At 43.6% G+C, this 21,532-nt stretch overlaps 1 protein-coding gene across 2 annotated transcripts in view; it reads left to right on the plus strand.

The window, feature by feature from the left end:
• USP7 (ubiquitin specific peptidase 7) overlaps positions 1–21,532 on the plus strand; it is a 507,717-nt gene that overhangs the window by 308,074 nt on the left and 178,111 nt on the right. For both annotated transcript variants that reach the window (XM_040356967.1, XM_040356966.1), the window contains 4 exons: positions 10,869–11,013; positions 15,834–15,964; positions 16,258–16,392; positions 18,329–18,430. In XM_040356967.1, coding sequence (XP_040212901.1) covers positions 10,869–11,013; positions 15,834–15,964; positions 16,258–16,392; positions 18,329–18,430 — 513 coding nt within the window. The remainder of the gene's footprint in view (positions 1–10,868; positions 11,014–15,833; positions 15,965–16,257; positions 16,393–18,328; positions 18,431–21,532) is intronic.

Below are 21,532 nucleotides of genomic sequence, written 5' to 3' on the forward strand. Positions count from 1 at the left end.
TCTACAAGTCGTTCAAAATACGGCCGCTAGACTTGTGACTGGGAAAAAACCTTGGGAATCAATCTCACCTTCACTGAGAGCCCTTCACTGGTTACCAGTAAAAGACAGAATCACTTTTAAAGCACTCTGTCTAACGCATAGATGTATCTATGGGAATGCTCCCCATTATCTATGCGAAAAAAATAAAAGCTCATAAACCCAATCGCGTTCTGCGTTCCACCAATCAAAATTTCCTCCAGATACCCAAAGCCAGATACAAGTCCAAAGGAGAAAGGAGATTCGCGGTCCAAGGGCCTAGACTATGGAACGCTTTACCAACCAGCATTCGGTTGGAGCAGAATCACTTAGCATTCAGGAGAAAGATCAAGACTCATCTCTTTTGATACCAAAGGAGACAGGAACAACAAGCGCCCAGAGGCGATTAAATTCGCATGTGCTGCGCTATATAAGTTTTCATTCATTCATTCACAATATTTTTGCTATATACAATATAACAATATACTTTTTGCTATAATAAATATCCAATTTTTTTTTAAAAAAAAAATTTTTTTTTTTCTCAGTTTAGGCCGATACGTATTCTTCTACGTATTTTTATAAAATAAAATAAAAATCGCAATAAGCGACTGGTTTGCGCAAATGTTATAGCGCTTACAAAATAGGGGACAGAATTATGATTTTTTTTTTTTTATGATTTTTTTTTTTTTACTAGTAATGGCGGCGATCTGCGATTTTTATTGGGACATTACGGCGGACATATCGGACACTTTTGACACATTTTTGGGACCATTCACATTTATACAGCGAACACTGCTATAAAAATGCATTGATTACTGTATAAATGTGACTGGCAGTGAAGGGGTTAACACTAGGGGGCGAGGAAGGGGTTAACTGTGTAAACTGGGAGTGTTTCTAAGTGTGTGTGTGTGTGTGTGGGGGGGCGCGCTGACTGGGGGAGGTGACAGATGCTGTGTCCCTATGTACAAGAGACACAGCATCGGTCTCCTCTCCCTGGCATGACGTGGATCTGTGTGTTTACACACACAGATCCACGTCCTTGTCTGTGTATCCGCCGATAGCGCGTGCCTGGCGAACATCGCGGCCGCCAGGCACACGCATCGGCTCTTCAGTGATTCCGCGGGAGCGCGCCCCCCAGTGGCCGTCCATAGACGTCCTCCCGGCAATTGAGAAGCCACCTTGTGGCCGTCTTTAGTCAATTGCCTGGGCGCAAAGTGTTTAAAGTAACCTATTTAGAAAATAAAAAACAAACCTTTACAACCCCTTTAACCTCAGGATTGTATGGAGCCTATGGCTGTTTTCTTTTGTCATTTTATTATTGAAATTTTGTTTTTATCCATTTTGTTTGTTGGTTTGGTCGATTTGCCGTGAGCTTTTTGATACATTAGTAGCTGGGTAAATTAGGCTGGTGTTGAGCGCTATGGGTTTTCATCCCAATAGCGTAATTTAGTTACTGTCCCCAATCCCCATGCCAAATCCAGCAGACAAGTTATGCAAAAAGATGGCCACGACCCCAATTTATAAGGTGCACATGGAAGGGCAATGTACATCAAAAATTCCAGAACATTTGTCAGCTATCCTGCAAAAAAACAATTGACCCCTTCTAGCTAGGCTCATTTGCTCAAAATGCTATATTTTTATTACAAGGGATGTTTACATTCCTTGTAATAGGAATAAAAGTGATCAAAACATTTATTTTTGGGGAAAAACGTGTCAAACTAAAATAAAGTAAAATGAACAATAAAAAAAAAAAATTAAAGCGCCCCTGTTCCCATGTGCTCGTATACAGAAGCGACCGCACTCGTAAGTCCCGCCCACATATGAAAACGGTGTTCAAACCACACGTGAGGTATCGCTGCGAACGTTAGAGCGAGAGCAATAATTTTGGCCCTAGACCTCTTCTCCAACTAAAAAGATGTAACCAGTAAAAATATTTAAAGCGTCACCTATGGGGATTTTTAAGTAGCAAAGTTTGGCGCCATTCCACAAGCGTGTGCAATTTTGAAGGGTGACATGTTGGGTATCTATTGACTCGGCGTAACTTCATCTTTCATATTATGCAAAAACATTGGGCTAACTTTAATGTTTTTTTTTTTAAAGCACAAAACCGTTTTATTTCCAAAAAAAACGCGTTCGAAAAATTGCTGCGAAAATACCGTGCGCAATAAAAAGTTGCAACGACCGCCATTGTATTCTCTAGGGTCTTTACTAAAAAAGCATATATAATGTTTTGGGGTTCTATGTCATTTTCTAGCAAATAAATTATGATTTTTCCATGTGAAAGAGGAATGTCAGAATTGGTCTGGGTGTTCCAGAACGCCTGAAGGTGCTCCCTGCACGTTGGGCCTCTCTGTGGCCACGCTGTGTAAAAGTCTCACACATGTGTTATTGCCATACTCGGGAGGAATAGCAGAATGTTTTTTGGGGTGTAATTTGTGGTATGCAGATGCTGTGTGTGAGAAATAACCTGCTAATATGAACATTTTGTGAAAAAAAAAAAAAAAAATCTTGATATTGCAAAGAATTGTGGGAAAAAATGACAACTTCAAAAAACTCACCATACCTCTTTCTAAATACCTTGGAATGTCTTCTTTCCAAAAAGGGGTCATTTGGGGGGTATTTGTACTTTTCTGGCATGTAAGGGTCTCAAGAAACGAGAGAGGCTGTCAGTACTTCAGGTGTGATCAAATTGATCAATTTTCAGTAATTGGTACCATAGCTTGTAGACCCTATAACTTTCACCCAGACTAAATAATAACCAATTTTTATTTTTTTTTACCAAAGATATGTAGCAGTATACATTTTAGCCCAAATTTATGAAGAAAAATTACTTTTTTGCAAAATGTTATAATAGAAATGAAGAAAAATTCATTTTTTTACAAAATTTTCGTTCTTTTTTCATTTATAGCGAAAAAAATAAACGCAGAGGTGATCAAATACCACCAAAAGAAAGCTCTATTTGTGGGAAAAAAAGGACAAACATTTCATTTGGTTACAGCAGGGGTGGGCAATTATTTTTTCGATGGGGCCACATGAGAAACTAAAAATATTTTGGCGGGCCGGGCCAAAAGGCTAAACTCAATACTGCATAAAATCAATTGTATTTCTTTATAAAAAGCAGTAAATATCATTGTTGGAAAACTGGTACGAGTACTTGTTATAGACATGGCACAGGAGGGGGACAGAGGCTGGGGACATGGCACAGGAGGGGGACAGAGGCTGGGGACATGGCACAGGAGGGGGACAGAGGCGGGGGACATGGCACAGGAGGGGGACAGAGGCTGGGGACATGACACAGGAGGGGGACAGAGGCTGGGGACATGACACAGGAGGGGGACAGAGGCTGGGAACATGACACAGGAGGGGGACATAGGCTGGGGACATGACACAGGAGGGGGACAGAGGCTGGGGACATGACACAGGAGGGGGACAGAGGCTGGGGACATGACACAGGAGGGGGACAGAGGCTGGGGACATGGCACAGGAGGGGGACAGAGGCTGGGGACATGGCACAGGAGGGGGACAGAGGCTGGGGACATGGCACAGGAGGGGGGACCGAGGCTGGGGACATGACACAGGAGGGGGACAGAGGCTGGGGACATGACACAGGAGGGGGACAGAGGCTGGGGACATGACACAGGAGGGGGGCAGAGGCTGGGGACATGGCACAGGAGGGGGACAGAGGCTGGGGACATGACACAGGAGGGGGACAGAGGCTGGGGACATGACACAGGAGGGGGACAGAGTCTGGGGACATGACACAAGAGGGGGACAGAGTCTGGGGACATGACACAAGAGGGAGACGGAGGCTGGGGACATGGCACAGGAGGGGGACAGAGGCTGGGGAAATGACACAGGAGGGGGACAGAGGCTGGGGACATGGCACAGGAGGGGGACAGAGGCTGGGGACATGACACAGGAGGGGGACAGACGCTGGGGACATGACACAGGAGGGGGACAGAGGCTGGGGACATGACACAGGAGGGGGACAGAGGCTGGGAACATGACACAGGAGGGGGACAGAGGCTGGGGACATGACACAGGAGGGGGACAGACGCTGGGGACATGACACAGGAGGGGGACAGACGCTGGGGACATGACACAGGAGGGGGACAGAGGCTGGGGACATGACCCAGGAGGGGGACAGAGGCTGGGGACATGACCCAGGAGGGGGACAGACGCTGGGGACATGACCCAGGAGGGGGACAGATGCTGGGGACATGACACAGGAGGGGGACAGACGCTGGGGACATGACACAGGAGGGGGACAGACGCTGGGGACATGACACAGGAGGGGGACAGAGGCTGGGGACAGGCAGCCACTGTTTAATCAATAACAATTGATTAAACAGTGGCTGCATGTGATGGCACAGTGGCTGCATGTGATGGCACAGTGGCTGCGTGTGATGGCACAGTGGTTGCGTTTGATGGGCACAGTGGCGACAATTGATGGCACAGTGGCTGCGTGTGATGGGCACAGTGGCAACAATTGGCACAGTGACTGCGTGTGTTGGCACAGTGGCTGCGTGTGTTGGCACAGTGGCTGCATGTGATGGCACAGTGGCTGCGTTTGATGGGCACAGTGGCTGCGTGTGATTGGCACAGTGGCTGCGTTTGATGGGCAGAGTGGCTGCGTGTTATTGGCACAGTGGCTGCGTGTTATTGGCACAGTGGCTGCGTGTGATGGGCACAGTGGCTGCGTGTGATTGGCACAGTGGCTGCGTGTGATTGGCACAGTGGCTGCGTGTGATTGGCACAGTGGCTGCGTGTGATTGGCACAGTGGCTGCGTGTGATTGGCACAGTGGCTGCGTGTGATTGGCACAGTGGCTGCGTGTGATTGGCACAGTGGCTGCGTGTGATTGGCACAGTGGCTGCGTGTGATTGGCACAGTGGCTGCGTGTGATTGGCACAGTGGCTGCATGTGATTGGCACAGTGGCAACAATTGATTGGCACAGTGGCTGCGTGTGATTGGCACAGTGGCTGCGTGTGATTGGCACAGTGGCTGCGTGTGATTGGCACAGTGGCTGCGTGTGATTGGCACAGTGGCTGCGTGTGATTGGCACAGTGGCTGCGTGTGATTGGCACAGTGGCTGCGTGTGATTGGCACAGTGGCTGCGTGTGATTGGCACAGTGGCTGCGTGTGATTGGCACAGTGGCTGCGTGTGATTGGCACAGTGGCTGCGTGTGATTGGCACAGTGGCTGCGTGTGATTGGCACAGTGGCTGCGTGTGATTGGCACAGTGGCTGTGTGTGATGGGCAGAGTGGCTGCGTTTGGCAGAGTGGCTGCGTGTTATTGGCACAGTGGCTGCGTGTTATTGGCACAGTGGCTGCATGTGATTGGCACAGTGGCTGCGTGTGATTGGCACAGTGGCTGTGTTTGGGAACAGTGGCTGCGTGTGATTGGCACAGTGGCGACAATTTATGGTGGCACAGTGGCTGCGTGTGTTGGCACAAGTGGCTGCGTGTGTTGGCACAAGTGGCTGCGTGTGACCCCTCCCGGCCCTGCCTACTGTTATCACCGCGGCGGGGAACATTAGACAGCGTTCGTTTGAACAGCTGTTTTCCCCGCTGCGCATAGACACTCCCCCTTGGACGGATCTGTCCAATTGCGAGCAAGGGGGAGTGTCTATGTGACTCCCCCTTGCTCGCGATTGGACAGATCCGTCCAAGGGGGAGTGTCTATGCGCGGCGGGGAAAACAGCTGTTCAAACGAACGCTGTCTAATGTTCCCCGCCGCGGTGATTAACGTGGCAGCGGCGGCGGTTTCGGCGGCGGGGGTGGGCCGGATTAAAAGGTCCGCCGGGCCGTATACGGCCCGCGGGCCGTAGTTTGCCCAGGTCTGGGTTACAGTGTTGTATGACTGAGTTATTGTCATTCAAAATGTGAGAGCACCGAAAGCTGAAAATTGGTCTGGTCATTAAGGGGGTTTACGTGCCTGGGGGTCAAGTGGTTAAAGGTGACCTATTTTTTTACCTTCAAAATCTCCAAAATTATGGCAAATAATGAAAAACCATTAAAATCGAAAAATATAAGCGAATTACTTGCATTGCATTGTGGACAATCCACAACTTGTGGCAAGTGGACAATCCACACCACCGTTCCGTGATCTGCCTTTTTTTTTCTCTCCTCACGCTGACAGCTGATTACCGATCTTCTGTTTACATCACATGATCAGCTGTCATTGACTGACAGCTGATCATGTGGTAAGGGGCCCGGATCAACCCCTTACTCCGGTCTGTAAACAGCCCAGTCTCATTGACTGACGGTCTGATCAGAGTGCGCCACGTGTGCTCCGATCTCGGGGGGGGGGGGGGGGGGCTTACATGGATGCCCTCCCAGCAATTAAGGGCCACGCTGTAGCAGTATTTTGGCTATAGAGCGGGAGGTGGGTAACACACTGAAAATCTGTTCTATAGCACATCGCAGCAGTGTTGACCTAGCCAAAAAGTACTCAATGAAAAGGTCAGTATAATAGCTGGTAACTATTTTTAGGATTAAGGCCCCTTTCACACTGGGGCGTTTTTGGGCGTTATTCGAGCGTTTTTCAGGCTCTTAAAAAAAAAAAAAAAAAGCCTGTAAAGCGCTGTAACGGTCACCACCGTTTACGACCTTCCATCAACCCACGACAGCTTATCCGACACACAGACAAACCAACAGGCACGATCCATATCAATTCCCCAGAAAATGAGACTGACCGCTCTATTCTCTGCTTCAAAATGTATGAACACTTTTAATGGTTAGCTCTCAAGTTTATATACAGTTTTCAAGGCATGTTTCAGTGATCACAGGAACAATCGAACTCTCCATCCACCCATCACTCCCTGGGGGGGGGCTTCAATACACCTTCAGATGGCTAATTGCTAAACATTCCAGACTTTTCGACGCCGGTCTATAAATTAACATGACCTAATCACTGCACCTGAGAAGTCACATTCCTTCATTAACAGAATTCAACAAAACACCATCACACAATGCTTTCCCCTCAATCCACATCTGTAGACAGACGGTCTGTCTCCGACAGGTATTCACACCTGAGCATCAATAGGCTTTACACAGTGTTATCACACAATGAAAGGCCTTTCAAGAGCCAGCCTCATTTAACATGTCAACAGTCTACACAGAGAGATGAGTCATAGAATAAACCAACACTTTGCAATATGAGCTATCAGTAATGTCCCCTGTCCTGTAATTTAGGATATAATTTCTCAGTCACCCTATGGCCCTATCGGACATAAGGTGACCCTAGACATAAGACTCCTTGGTGACGCCAGTACAGGAGTACCCCTCATCCTTCCAAAGTCTCTGTTTGTCACTCGTCATTCCGTTACAAGCGCCTTGAAGCCTCATCTGCAATCCCAATGTGAAAGCCTGAGTGCTTTCAGAGCCCTTTCAAACTGCCAGCGCCTGAAAAACGCTGGTAAAGCATCGCTAAGACCCTAACGTTTTAGGGCGTTTTTGCAGTGCCTAAGTGTGAAAAGGCAAGGCGTTTTTACAGCGCTTTCAATGGAGAGGGGCGTTTTTGTAGCGTTTTTTTTTCAGCGCCCAAAAGCTGCTCTAAAGATGCTGCTTGCAGGACTCCGTGTGAAAGGGTCTATTGAGATGCATGGAGGGCATTTTAATACCGCTATTTTAATGCTAAAACGCTGTAAAAATGCTTCAGTGTGAAAGGGGTCTAAAATATTTTTGACGGGATTGTCCATCTTAAATTGGATGTAAACTCTTGTTTACCCAGTGAAGTGAACAGCTTTAGATGATACACAAAGATGATACAAATCTCCCTACAAGTTTTACATGTATATCTTTCTGTCTTCAACTTTATATACTGTTTAGAAAGTGCACATCCTGTTAGATTGGTTTCTTCCTGGTTAGCACTGCAGTGAAGCCTGGGCATCCAGACAAAACAGCTGATTGGAGGAAAGGCACACACTCCCACTCCTCATAGGTAGACTTTTGGCTCTGTTTGAATCATTCAGCTCTGTGCTAATCTGTTTATAGTATCCTCCCCAACACAAAACTCAGGGTGCTTTTATCATATGTGACATAGAACTTGTCAGGAGTTATCAGCGTGATAACAGAAGAACGGGGCAGGAGACCGCTACTGGACATAGTGCTTAAAAGAGAGATAAAACACTGCATATATGTGCCCAGCTCAATTTTGAGAATCGGGTTTACATTCACTTTAAAGCATGAAAATGCTCTGATATAATTGTTTCAAGAAACTTCATAAAAATGCTGAACGGTTAGCAGTTTGAGTTAAAAAATGTAGGTTTGTAATCAAGAGAGCCAAACAACCACCTAAAATGTTGCAGGTCTGCTTAGCAGTTGCTGAATGGCCATTAGGGCTTTACATCTGTTGCATTCTTGCCACTCCTCTGAAAAGCAATCCACATTTCAGAGGGCAGTAGCTTGAGCAGCAACTGCCAGGCATTCCGGGGGCCTCCCCTGCATATTTTTTGTGTGTGTGTGTGTGTGTATATACACACACACATACATACATACACACACACACATATATATGCAATATGTTACACTAGTCTCCAAGAAGCCTAGGGAAAGACAGCTGTTAGGCAGTCTCCACAGACAAGACATTGATTAGGACAAGGATCAAAAGAATTGGCTAGGCAGGGAAACACACACACACACACACACACACACACACACACACACACACACACACACACACACATATATATGCATACATACACACACACACACACACACCCTTAAAAATTCCACTCGCCTAGTGGAATTTCATTCAGGGCGGGGGTGGACCAGGCTGATCGTTTCCTGGCTGAAGCGGTCAGCCAGAGGACACACAGCCGCAGGACCGGACTGCTGGCGCGGCTTTGAGCTGAGGAGGCTGCAGCGCTCCCCCCCCTCTCTCTCTCTCTCTCTCTCTCTCTCGCGCGCTCGCTCTCTCTCTCTTGACTTGTTTTATCGCACACACAGCGGGGATGTCCCGTTGTGTGTCATGGAGCTGTATGTGTGTGTTCAGTGTGCTGTGTAACAGGGTCCCGCCCCCCCTAGACCGGCGTGTGCGATAGTATCATCTAGGGGTGTGGGACCTTGTTACACTGCGTGCCGGGGGGGGGGGGGGGGGCGGTTGTTTGCTCGCTGAGGAAGGCTGCTAGCTCGGGAAATAACAGCAATGTCAGACGCTGGAAGGAAAAGTCAGCTGACACCAATGTAGTGAAGGGGGAGGAGCTCTCCCCTCTGCAGAAGATCCTATGACACAGGAGCATCCCTGGAGGCATGGTTGTAACGCTGACAAAGTGAGTGACATAATAGTCAGTGCAGCTGACCCCAACCTCTGCCTTACTGACCCCCCTCACCACCACAGATCTTATCCCTATCCCCGGTGCCATCCTCCCCCACCACCTCTGGCTCTTACTGCCGATACCACCACCACCGATCCCACCCACCACCACCCCTGCCACTGATCCCACCACTTGAAATTTTGAGCCCTGTTTGTGTATGTGTGTGTGTGTGTGTGTGTGTGTATATGATATATATATATATATATATATGTGTGTGTGTGTGTGTGTGTGTGTGTGTGTGTATACATACACATACACACACACACACACACACACACACACACACACACACACACACACACACACGTAAATACTACTTTTACAGCTCGGCTTTGTTCAAGTGTCGCGGCATGTGTAATCCAAGACCTTGAGTGCCTGCGTGTTATCTTTTTGGTGGTGATCAGGATTGGTAAAACCATAGATTGGCCTTTATTTATTTTATTTTTTAAACTCCTGCCCATGTAAACAAGGTGTTGGTTACTAGATCTACAGGTTGGATTTACCTTTTCCACTATTGGCCTTGAATGTTTAAAGCTGAATTCTAGACAACTCTAGAAGAAGAAAAATTCTGCAGCAGCTTGCTTACTCATCATCTTTTGTATTGTGCCCAAAGTATTGGCAGTGGAATCAAAAAAGTAATAATTCTCATTAATCGTATTGTCGTCATACACAGGTCACAGCATATCTGTAATTGTATGTCATGTTGGTAGTAATGTGTGTAGTGTGTTACAAATAATTTTGAACTGTATCAATGTTTCCATAGAGGAATATCATTGCCTGGTAATCTAGATTATCCTCTGTCCCCCGACTGGCAAGGATTCATCTCCTTCTATGCTCCTACTTGGGTTGTGAAGTAGAGGTATTGGTTATAAGATCTGTCCATTTCATCTGCTGGCTGACATTGCTCCTCCAAATTATAGGACAGTAACGGCCACATTTTCAGGCTTCCTGTCGCCCACACTACTGCCCTGAAACATGCCCTGCACAAGTACAAAATAAATAATGTAAACTTTAGTTCTTTGCTATGCAATTGTCTTTGTGATGTGACCTAGTGATGTCTCAATTGCCCTTCCTTACTGCCATCATTCTGCCATGGTTAGATGGATATCTGAGCAGTCAAATTTTGTTGTGTGGAAGTGTTATTTAGATTTTAATACATAGTATAGTAATACAACCTAGTGATGGGTTATGAATAATAATTTCACTCTGAACGACTTTTTTTTTTTTTTTTTATCACTTGTGTTCTTGAGACTATCTTTGCTGTTATTTCAACAATGATCAGAACACCTAAAATGTCTAGAAAAAGTTGGCCAAAACTGTACCCATTCATTTAGTGAAGTAATCGAAAGAGAAAGCCATACATTTTTCACTGCTTCATTTGGAAGATGTTTGTATTACAGATTTCATGATCTGATGACTGTTGTAATTTATTTGTTACTGCTATGGCATTGTTTCTAAACTCCTCTCCATTACTTGGATTATGGTTTATTATTGTAAATGCTTTTATCTTTTTTTTTTTTTTCTTCCCTCCAGTGGTGTAAATTTGATGACGATGTAGTTTCAAGATGTACAAAGGAAGAGGCTATTGAGCATAATTACGGAGGTCATGATGATGACTTGTCTGTACGGCACTGTACAAATGCTTACATGCTGGTTTACATCAGGGAATCCAAGCTTAGTAAGTATTCTGTTTAAAGCCTATAAAGGGCACGCATATACATACAAATATTTGAACGTGCCATCATATACTTATACTATTTTTGCCATTAGCGGGTGCAAAGTATGTCAGTTTGGTTCACATCTTGTGCTATTGCTTACTACTTCAAAATCTTCACTGGAAGTTGACAGGCTTGCCTATAGTCTGCAAATATTGAAGGCAACACTGTAACATTTATTACCTGGCGATCAGGCCAGGAAGTCTTTTTTTTTTTTTTATACTTCCTTTACCAGACTAAGGGGTCATTTAAGGTACTTTTCTTGACCAAACATAAGCATATGAAAACTTTCATTTTTATTTCAAGCATAAATGAATTACACTTTTAAAAACAATATTTGTGGTGTTCCAATACATATGTGTTTAACATGATCTTGTACATTGAGTCATTTTGTGTTTCTTCCATTTGCGAATAATTGCACTGTTGTCACCCTCTCACCAAGCTGCTTGGTGATGGTCTTGTAGTCCATCCCAGCCTTGTGTAGGTCTACAATCTTGCCCCTGACATTCTTGGACAGCTATTTGGTCTTGGCCATGGTAGAGAGATTGGAATCTGATTGCTTCTGTTGACAGGTGTCTTTTATACAGGTAACAAGCTGACATTAGCACTCACTTTAAGGCCTAGTTCCCACATGCATTTTTTTGTGCATTTTTCAGTTTTGCAGAAACGCACTACAGTCCATTTAACGTGGTTTTCTATTTGTCACATTCACATCTGCATTTTATGGAAAGGGCCAGGGAAGTTTTTTCTGGTTTTTGGTTCCATAGACTTTAATGGATCAGAAACATGTATTGAAAAACGCAAAATACATACAGAATATGCAAACTGCAACCTGCATAGGTGTGAACCAGGCCTTTGAGTGCTCCTAATCTCAGCTCGTTACTTGTATTACCCGTGAGCCAGGAATCTTGATGATTGACGGGGGATTAAATACTTATTTCACTCATTAAAATGCAAATCAATTTGACTTTTTTTAAATGCTATTTTCTGGCTATTTTTTATGTACTATCTCTCACGGTTAACATAAAGCAATAATTAAAATGATAGACTGATCTTTTCTTTGTCATTGGGGAAAATGTACAAAATTTAGCAGGAAATCTAATCCTTTTTTCCCTCCACTGTAATCTACTCGCGTTCTGAGACTTCCTTGTCACAACATGCTAGGTCTAATTAAGGGGGGGGGGGGGGACACAAGGTTTTTTAATTTTGGGTAATGCATAAAAATTCCCAGTAAATTTAGTTATACCTTGTACAAGTGGATGACCGCTTTCTTGCTAGCGCACATGCACTCCCCTGCTAGCGCACATGCGCGCTCTCTCTCCCTTGCTAGTGCGCTCGACAATGAGCATATCACCATTTATCAAGTAAAATCTATGTCTAACGGTGCCATTGACCTTGTCACCATGTCAGTAACAACCCATGCAATCCATACATACAAAGAAACTAAAACAAATAAGTTTAAAAATCAAAGGAGAAGTCAAGCCTGAGATTTTTAGTCTGGGCTTCTCTGGGTCACAGGAGTGCAATTATTTATAGTCAATGTCCCTCATCACTGCCACACCAGTCATGGTGATGCACTGGTCACAGTATAAACAAAATAATTTGAAAAACAACTTATAAAAAAAAAGGTAATTTGGGAGTTATTTGCACTGTTCTGGTATTTTACTCACTTGCCATCTGGGCCAATTCTGTAATTTCTCTCTCGTATATGTAAAAATCTGTTTTTTTATTTTTTTGCTTGAAAATTACTGTATTTGCGTATAACGCTCACTATTTTACCCCGAAAATAGAGGGTAAAATGCCTGCGTGTTATACGCAAGGGGCTGTGGAAAGCTTTTTTCCTGAAACTTCCCTCTTAAAGTTAGGGTGTGTTATATGCTGATAAATACGGTATTTGGAACCCCCAGAGAGTATGTGTGTGTGTGTGTGTGTATATATATATATATATATATATATATATATATATATATATATATATATATATATATATATATATACATTTTTAGCAGAGAGTCTAGGGAATAAAATGGCGGCCATTGCAATTTTTAATGTTGCACGGTATTTGGGGGGACTTTTGTAAATGCAAACTGAAAATGTAACCCAATTTTTTTGGTATAATGTTGGGCATTATGCCGAGTAAATGGATACCGAACACGTCAAACTTTGGTACTTAAATTTCCATAGACTACGTTTTGCAGGTTACCAGTTTAGAATTGGAGGAGGTCTTCCGCTAGAATTATTGCTCTTACTCTAACATTCGCCATGATACCTTGTGTGATTTGAACGCCATTTACATGCAGGCGTGACCTTAGAATGCGTTTGCTTTTTTTTTTTTTTATACATAACTGCATCCTTTATAATAGTAATAGGGCATGGCAGGTCCTCTTCACGGAGAGACCTGGTGTCTCCATGTCCCCAGATCTATGCTAGAAAGCCTGAGATAAAAGGCAAAAACAAAAGGCGGTGGCGGTTTACCTTAGAGCTGGCTATGGACAAGATGACCCTCGGAGGCCAGAAGCGATGAGAAGCACTGCTAGGACTTTTAATTTGCAGGGAATCGCCTGCTAAAATGAAAATATATCTGAATAATGCCAGCTGCAGGCATCATTGAGGTATCTTCAGTTAAAGCCCATGACATAATATGGCGGGAGGTGTTTAGGAGCCTCCAGAAACTTGATAGGCCATCAGTACATCAGAATTGATTCATATTTTGATAGAGATAGAGAAGAGAGAGATATCTCATCTATACACACACTCACACGGGATGCACATATTGCCCGCAAATTAAGTTTTCGCCATATTGCCGAAAGAAAAAACACCTCGCTAATGGGGCGGGGCCACGCCCTGGTGCTGTCCATTACGGGGGGGTATCGTTCTGGTGCGCCCGTCCTTACGCCTCTTTCGCATTGTTTTCTATAACTTTTTGGTCAAATTCTTTTTCCCTTCCTGTTCTCACTCTCTCTTCTGTTTTCACTTCCTGGTTTTCTTTTCCTACGGCTGTGTTTTTCTCCCCTATTCACATTCCTCAGTCACCTCTTACCCACTTCCCTTGATTAGACGTAATCTGCCTCATGGTCGAGGTCCGCTGATGTCACTCGTTTCCATGACCTTGGCGGACCCAGAACTGCAGCGTCCCTTGTTATTTGGCTACTGCCAGTATTACGCGCATTACACAGAGATGCAGGCAGGTGGCATGCCGGGCACTGGTAGTCTGCTGGACACTGGTGAGGCACAGGCAGGCAGCATGACGGGCACTGGTAGGCTGGTGAGGCACAGGCAGGCTGCAAATGATGGGCACTGGTAGGCTGCAAATGATGGGCACTGGTAGCCTGCTGGGCACTGAGACACAGGGAGGCGGCATTACGGGCACTGGTGAGGCGCAGCCAGCATTACGGACACAGACAGGAGGCATGACGGGCACTGTTAGGCTTCTGGGCACTGGTGAGGCACAGCAGGCTGCAAATGATGGGTACTGGTAGGCTGCATATGATGGGCACTGGTGAGGCAGCATTGATCTCTTGTACCATGTCCCCAGTCTCTGACCATCTCCTGCACCATATCTGCTAGTCATTTTCGGTATCGGTTTCGGCATTAAAAAACCCATTCGGTGCACCCCTAATATTTACCATAGTTTGTAGACACTATAACTTTCACACAAACCAATTCATATACACTTATTTTTACCTCGGACATTTTGGCTTAATGCCCCATGTACACGGAACGCTGCTAAACATAGTTCAGAGGCAGTTGGACGCATTTTTAAACTGCCCCTGAACCATTTAATGTTATCCTATGTGATCATGTACACAGTCTAATTTATTGCCGTTTTTAGGCAGTTACGTTTAACGGCGTTTTCTTTAATAGCAAACAAATGTGTTCAGACACAGATTTTCACGTTTCAGACGCTAAACGCGGTAACCCACGTTTAGCAGTGTTTCGTTTATAAGCATTTTAGTTTTTGACCATTTAAAAAAAAAAAAAAATATTCTGTTTCTGTCAAGTTAAATAGTTCAGGAGCAGTTGTAAAAACATCCCGTGTACATGGAGCCTAAATTTGAGTATATTTGTTTTTATAAAGGAAAGTAGAAAATATTTATTTTTCCAGAATTTTCATCTTTTTTCGTTATAGCAAAAAAAAACAATGGTGATCAAATTACCATCAACAAAAAGCTATTTTGTGTGAAAAATTGTACATTAGTCGGTGTAAACCCAATTCATGAAATTTGAGCTGGGCACATATTTACAGTATTTTGTTATCTATCTTCAAAGAGCCAAGTCCGTAGCTCTCTCCTGACCCGTTCCTCTGTTAGCCCAAATTCTTCAGATAAAAGCAGCGGGCACTGTCACAAGCTGGCGGTGAGAGGAGAGCTGCGGATGACCGCCACGTAAACTGACCAAGGTGTTGGGGCTCAGCAGCCATGGTAAACCATGGTCAGTTTACAGGGGGGTCGGGCAGCACCTGGCAGGATCAGCCAGGTATTTCAGGCGATACAGGGGGCCAAATTTCACAGCACAAGCACTGGGTAACCGACGCATTAAATGGCACAAAACAACAAATGGTCTTGTTATCTTCCAGGGCTCAAGTGGTTACAAAAAACAGGAAGATGCCAAGCTAACTGTAAACAAACATGAGCTTTTTTTATCCTACCTGAGCCTGTGCATTGGGGTTTTGTAAGATGTACAAGCCAGTGTGTGCGAGTCTTCTCAGTAATTCTTGCAGATCCATCTGAAATGTATTTAACCCTTATTGCGCTATATATGTAATGGATTATCTCTTTGTTAGGTGAGGTTTTGCAGCCTGTCACAGATCATGATATACCCCAGCAACTTGTCGAGCGGCTACAAGAAGAAAAGCGTATTGAAGCTCAAAAGCGAAAGGAACGCCAGGAAGCTCATCTCTACATGCAAGTGCAGGTTAGACCAATGTTTGTGTATAGTCTATAGCATATGTATGTGAGCGTGTACAGTTGATCAAGTTCTAAAGTAAACATAAGATTTCAGATATTTCTTTAAAGTAATTCCCATACATAAAATTACTTGCAAAGGTAAGTTGTTTCATTCTATTCCTACACTCAAAACAATATTTATACCTTGCTAGAAATATGTGCCAAGTCAAGGATTCCAAGAAGTTTTGGAACATATCAAACTTATTTACATAGATGAGTGTATTTTAAAATGTATTAAGATTTTGAATTTTTATTCTTTAGATTGTTACAGAGGACCAGTTCTGTGGACATCAGGGCAATGACATGTATGATGAGGAGAAAGTTAAATACACTGTGTTTAAAGTGTTAAAAAACTCCACCCTGGCTGAATTTGTTCAGAATCTTTCACAAACTATGGTAAGCTGGCCTTCCATGTATTTGGGGAACACTACACGAAACAAAACCCTTCATTTGAATTTTTGCATTGTATTTTACACTACGCCAAATACCAGTGCTGTAAATGCAAATTTCCTAAATGGCTCTGTGTGTCTTATGGGTGCATAGAGCGAGCACGCACTAGTGCTTCCAGAGCAAGCTGCTTACTGTTGGGGCACTGGCTAAAGAGTCATGAGTGCCTCCCGGGGAGCTGAAAAAAGGAGAATCAGGGCTGCTCTGTGCAAAACCACTGCACAGAGCAGGTAAGTATGACATGTTTTTTATGAGCTTCAAGGACGCAGTTCAAGCATTTCTCAAACTATGGACTTGAAGGTCACTAGAGTCTCGAAGTGGAAATCATGTGGCAACTTATCAATACTGGGCAAGATGGAATCTGGCCCAGCTGTGCATGGCAACGAATCTGCTTCTATCTTCAGCTTGTTCAGTTGAGCTTTGAAAATGAAAGATCAAAACTGATTGGGTGCCATGATTAAATTTTCATTAATTCCTTTTTCAGGTTAGAGCAGTCTGGATGCATGACACACAAAAGTAAACTGGTACGACTGTCAAATACATTTTGGAAGCAATAGCCGTTGTATCTACTAGGTTGTGCACAGGATTATGATCTTTTACCATTTATCCTCAAACTGATTCAAACCTGCCCTGGAAATACTTTGTAATGCACTTGGCGGTTTTCATGCTTGTTCTTGCAACCTCTGCGTTCTTCTTGCACATTAAATGGAAAGCATCAGTACCTTCCCCCAACCCCCAAAAAAAATTAGTGGTGCTGCTCTTTCTCCTAATTTTAATGAGGTCCTGCTGCTATCACTTATAACATTCACATTGGTATTATCCATCTTGTGGTACTTCTATCTAGTGTACCACTCATGTTTGTTTAGCGCTGCACAGGTAACAGAGAGAGTGCTCCTAATCTTGGCTCGTTGCCTGTATAGAAGACACCTGGGAGGCAGAAATCTTGCTGATTGATGGGGATCAAATTCTTAAGCGAAGTTCCACTCAATATTAAAACTTTCGCTCACACCTCAAAATCCACGGGGGATTACATCAAGAGGTGTAAACTAAAGGTTTTGCCATGGCCTTCACAATCTCCTGACCTCAACATAATTGAAAATCTATGGATAGACCTTAAAAGAGCAGTGCGTGACAGACAACCCAGAAATTTCAAAGAACTGGAAGACTTTTGTAAGGAAGAATGGGCAAAGATAAGAAACAAACAAGAATAGAAAGACTCTGACTGGCTACAAAAAGCGTTTACAAGCTGTGATACTTGCTAAAGGGGGCAGTACAAGATATTAACTCTGCAGGGTGCCCAAACTTTTGCAGATGCCATTTTTTTGTTTTCTGTAATTTTGAAAGTGTAAATGATGGAAATAAAATCTAACTTTTTTGACATATTATAAGAATGTCTTATCTGTAATTTGATGCCTTTTGAAGATTTTTCCATCTTTCCTTGGCTTCGTTATGCACATTAATACAAATTTTTACTTGGGGTGCCCAAACTTTCAATCTCCACTGTATGTGTGTTATATGTATGTGTGTGTATATGTGTGTGTGTGTGTGTATATGTGTGTGTGTGTGTGTATATGTGTGTGTGTGTGTGTATATATATATATACATACACAAATTTATTGCAAATCGATTTTATAACTTTTTTGAAATGCGTTTTCATTTGTTGGGATTTTTTTTTTTTTTGTTCTGTCTGTTTAAATAAACCTACCATTAAAATTAGACTGACCATTTTTGTCGGTGGGCAAAATCAGCAGGGGATCAAATACTTTTTCCTTCACTGTAACTAAATATCCGTTCAATAGACTGCTCTGTGAAGGAAGATTGGTAATGTTTTAATTTTTTGGAGCTCTTTGGCATAAATTAATTGATAAATATTTTTATCTCGCAGGGATTTCCTCAAGACCAGATTCGGCTATGGCCAATGCAAGCACGGAGTAATGGAACGAAAAGACCCGCAATGCTGGATTATGAAGCAGATTGCAGCAAAACGGTAACTATTTGTATAGGGACCTGTCTTGAATTATATTGATGGGTATAGTTAGGTTAGTGTTTCTAAAGTTTGTAAAATAACAAACAAATTTGTTGGAACAATGATTCATTACTCCTGAAAAGGGATGGAATTAATATAGAAGGCAAGGCTGTGCCTTAAGCTTTTATATGTTGCCTGCCCTCTGCTATTACATTTGCTGATTCGTTTTTAAATCTTTCTAGCAGTCACATGACTAAAAGCCCTTTCACACGGAGTTTTTCAGGCGGTACGGCGCTAAAAATAGCACTGCTATACCGCCTGAAAAACTCCTGCACTGCATACTCAATGTGAAAGCCCGAGGGCTTTTACACTGAGGCGATGCACTGGCGGGAGAGAAAAAAAATCTCCTGTCAGCAGCATCTTTGGAGCGGTGAGAGGAGCGGTGTGTATACCGCTCCTTCACAATTAAAACAATGGGAAACCGCAGCAATACTGCCCGCAATGCTCATTGCGGGCGGTATTAACCCTTTATCGGCCGCAAGCGGGGGTTAATACCGCACCTCTAGCGGCCGAAACCCGCGGCAAATCCGCCGCGCCTCCTGCCCCAGTGTGAAAGGGGTCTTAAGCTCCAGCTTAAGTGGCTGCTTAGGTTCTAACTCCCCTCTGACAATGACTAGAGAAGTGATATCGCTGATCTGTAAATCATCCCTGTTGCTGTCTTGCCACATTTTCTAGAGGAGCCAAAGCCATGCTGTCACATGACCATTAGAAAAAGATAAAAAAAAGATTACACTGATATCTACAAAATTACAAAATGTATGCAATAAATGTGTAATGGCTGTGGGAAGGCAACATTTTAGGGTCCATGGGAAGCAGAGAAAAACTGCAAGTAGGTTACAGTGTGTAGTTGAAAAAGGTCCCAAAAAAGTCGATCCAGTTTAACCAATAGGGGGGGGGGGTGGTAGGTCATATTACACAACAGTGTGAGGGTCGGTTCACACTACTGCGACTTCAAAATCGGGAGATTTTTGGAGCGATTCACGGCCGATTTTAGGAAATGCCAGGCTGAATTTGCATCTTACATGAATCAAACTCGCACAGGACCCTTTTTTAACGCAGCTTAGATTCACAATGCGTTGATGTGAACGGCACTCATGGAAAACCATGTTAGTAAAAGGACTTGCGAATTTGAGCAATCGCAACGGATCAAATTCGCAATAGGATTTGCAGCAGTGTGAACCGGCCCTAAGGGCCAGTTCACACCAGATGCAGTTCTGTTTTTTCTGCACCAATACAGTCAGTTTCTGCACCAACAACTGACTGGACTGACTGCACTGGTGTGAACTAGAGCCATTGGCAAACACTGGGCATGCATTTTTAGTTCAGAAAAAAAACCTCAACTGCTTCCACACCAGACGCAGTTCCGTTCAGTTCCGTGAGCTTTTTGTCTGCACTAAAAATGTATTCACAGTATTTTTCATGTATTCCAATGGCTCTAGTTCAAACCAGTCGAGTCAGTTCCAGGTGCAGAAACTGACCGGAACGGACTGTATTGATGCAACAAAAACGGAACTGCATCTGGTGTTAACTGGCCCTAAGAGGTTTTGTTCTTGATAGGTGCTCATCCCCACTTCCGAGACTGCTGCCTAAACGTTGTCAAATTTAAAATAAAGAACAAACCTTTACAACTTCTTTAATATGAGGAATGTGTTAAGGGAAAAAATGTTTTTACGCTATATAACCACTTTAAATGAAAAAACATTGAATTATAATATGTATTAATGGGGGTGTAAATTAAACGTTGCCCCGTTGCCTTGCACACACCTGCATGCAACCTCAAACACGTGCACAGGGTGCTCACATTTATGTAAACTGTGATTGCACAGTGAGGTTACATTGCAAACATTTGGGTGAGAAAAAAAACTTGGGGACACATTCATGGTTAACGCTAAATGGATATTTTAAAGTGTTGCATATGGAGAATTTTGGGTATCATTCTTTTATTTTTATATATATATATATAAATTTAATTATATATTAATTTTTATATATATATATATATATATATATATATATATATATATATATATATATATATATATATATATATATATATTCAGTGAGGAAAATAAGTATTTGAACACCCTGCTATTTTGCAAGTTCTCCCACTTGGAAATCATGGAGGGGTCTGAAATTGTTATCGTAGGTGCATGTCCACTGTGAGAGACATAATCAAAAAAAAAATTCCAGAAATCACAATTTATGATTTTTTTAACTATTTATTTGTATGATACAGCTGCAAATAAGTATTTGAACACCTGAGAAAATCAATGTTAATATTTGGTACAGTAGCCTTTGTTTGCAATTACAGAGGTCAAACGTTTCTTGTAGTTTTTCACCAGGTTTGCACACACTGGAGGAGGGATTTTGGCCCACTCCTCCACACAGATCTTCTCTAGATCAGTCAGGTTTCTGGGCTGTCGCTGAGAAACACTGAGTTTGAGCTCCCTCCAAAGATTCTCTATTGGGTTTAGGTCTGGAGACTGGCTAGGCCACGCCAGAACCTTGATATGCTTCTTACAGAGCCACTCCTTGGTTATCCTGGCTGTGTGCTTCGGGTCATTGTCATGTTGAAAGACCCAGCCTCGACCCATCTTCAAAGCTCTAACTGAGGAAAGGAGGTTGTTGCCCAAAATCTCGCAATACATGGCCCCGATCATCCTCTCCTTAATACAGTGCAGTCGCCCTGTCCCATGTGCAGAAAAACACCCCCAAAGCATGATGCTACCACCCCCATGCTTCACAGTAGGGATGGCGTTCTTGGCATGGTACTCATCATTCTTCTTCCTCCAAACACGGTTAGTGGAATTATGACCAAAAAGTTCTATTTTGGTCTCATCTGACCACATGACTTTCTCCCATGACTCCTCTGGATCATCCAAATGGTCATTGGCAAACTTAAGACGGGCCTTGACATGTGCTGGTTTAAGCAGGGGAACCTTCCGTGCCATGCATGATTTCAAACGTCTTAGTGTATTACCAACAGTAACCTTGGAAACGGTGGTCCCAGCTCTTTTCAGGTCATTGACCAGCTCCTCCCGTGTAGTCCTGGGCTGATTTCGC

The sequence above is a fragment of the Rana temporaria genome, chromosome 6 (assembly GCF_905171775.1).
Source record: "Rana temporaria chromosome 6, aRanTem1.1, whole genome shotgun sequence".
Taxonomy (NCBI): Eukaryota; Metazoa; Chordata; class Amphibia; order Anura; family Ranidae; genus Rana; species Rana temporaria.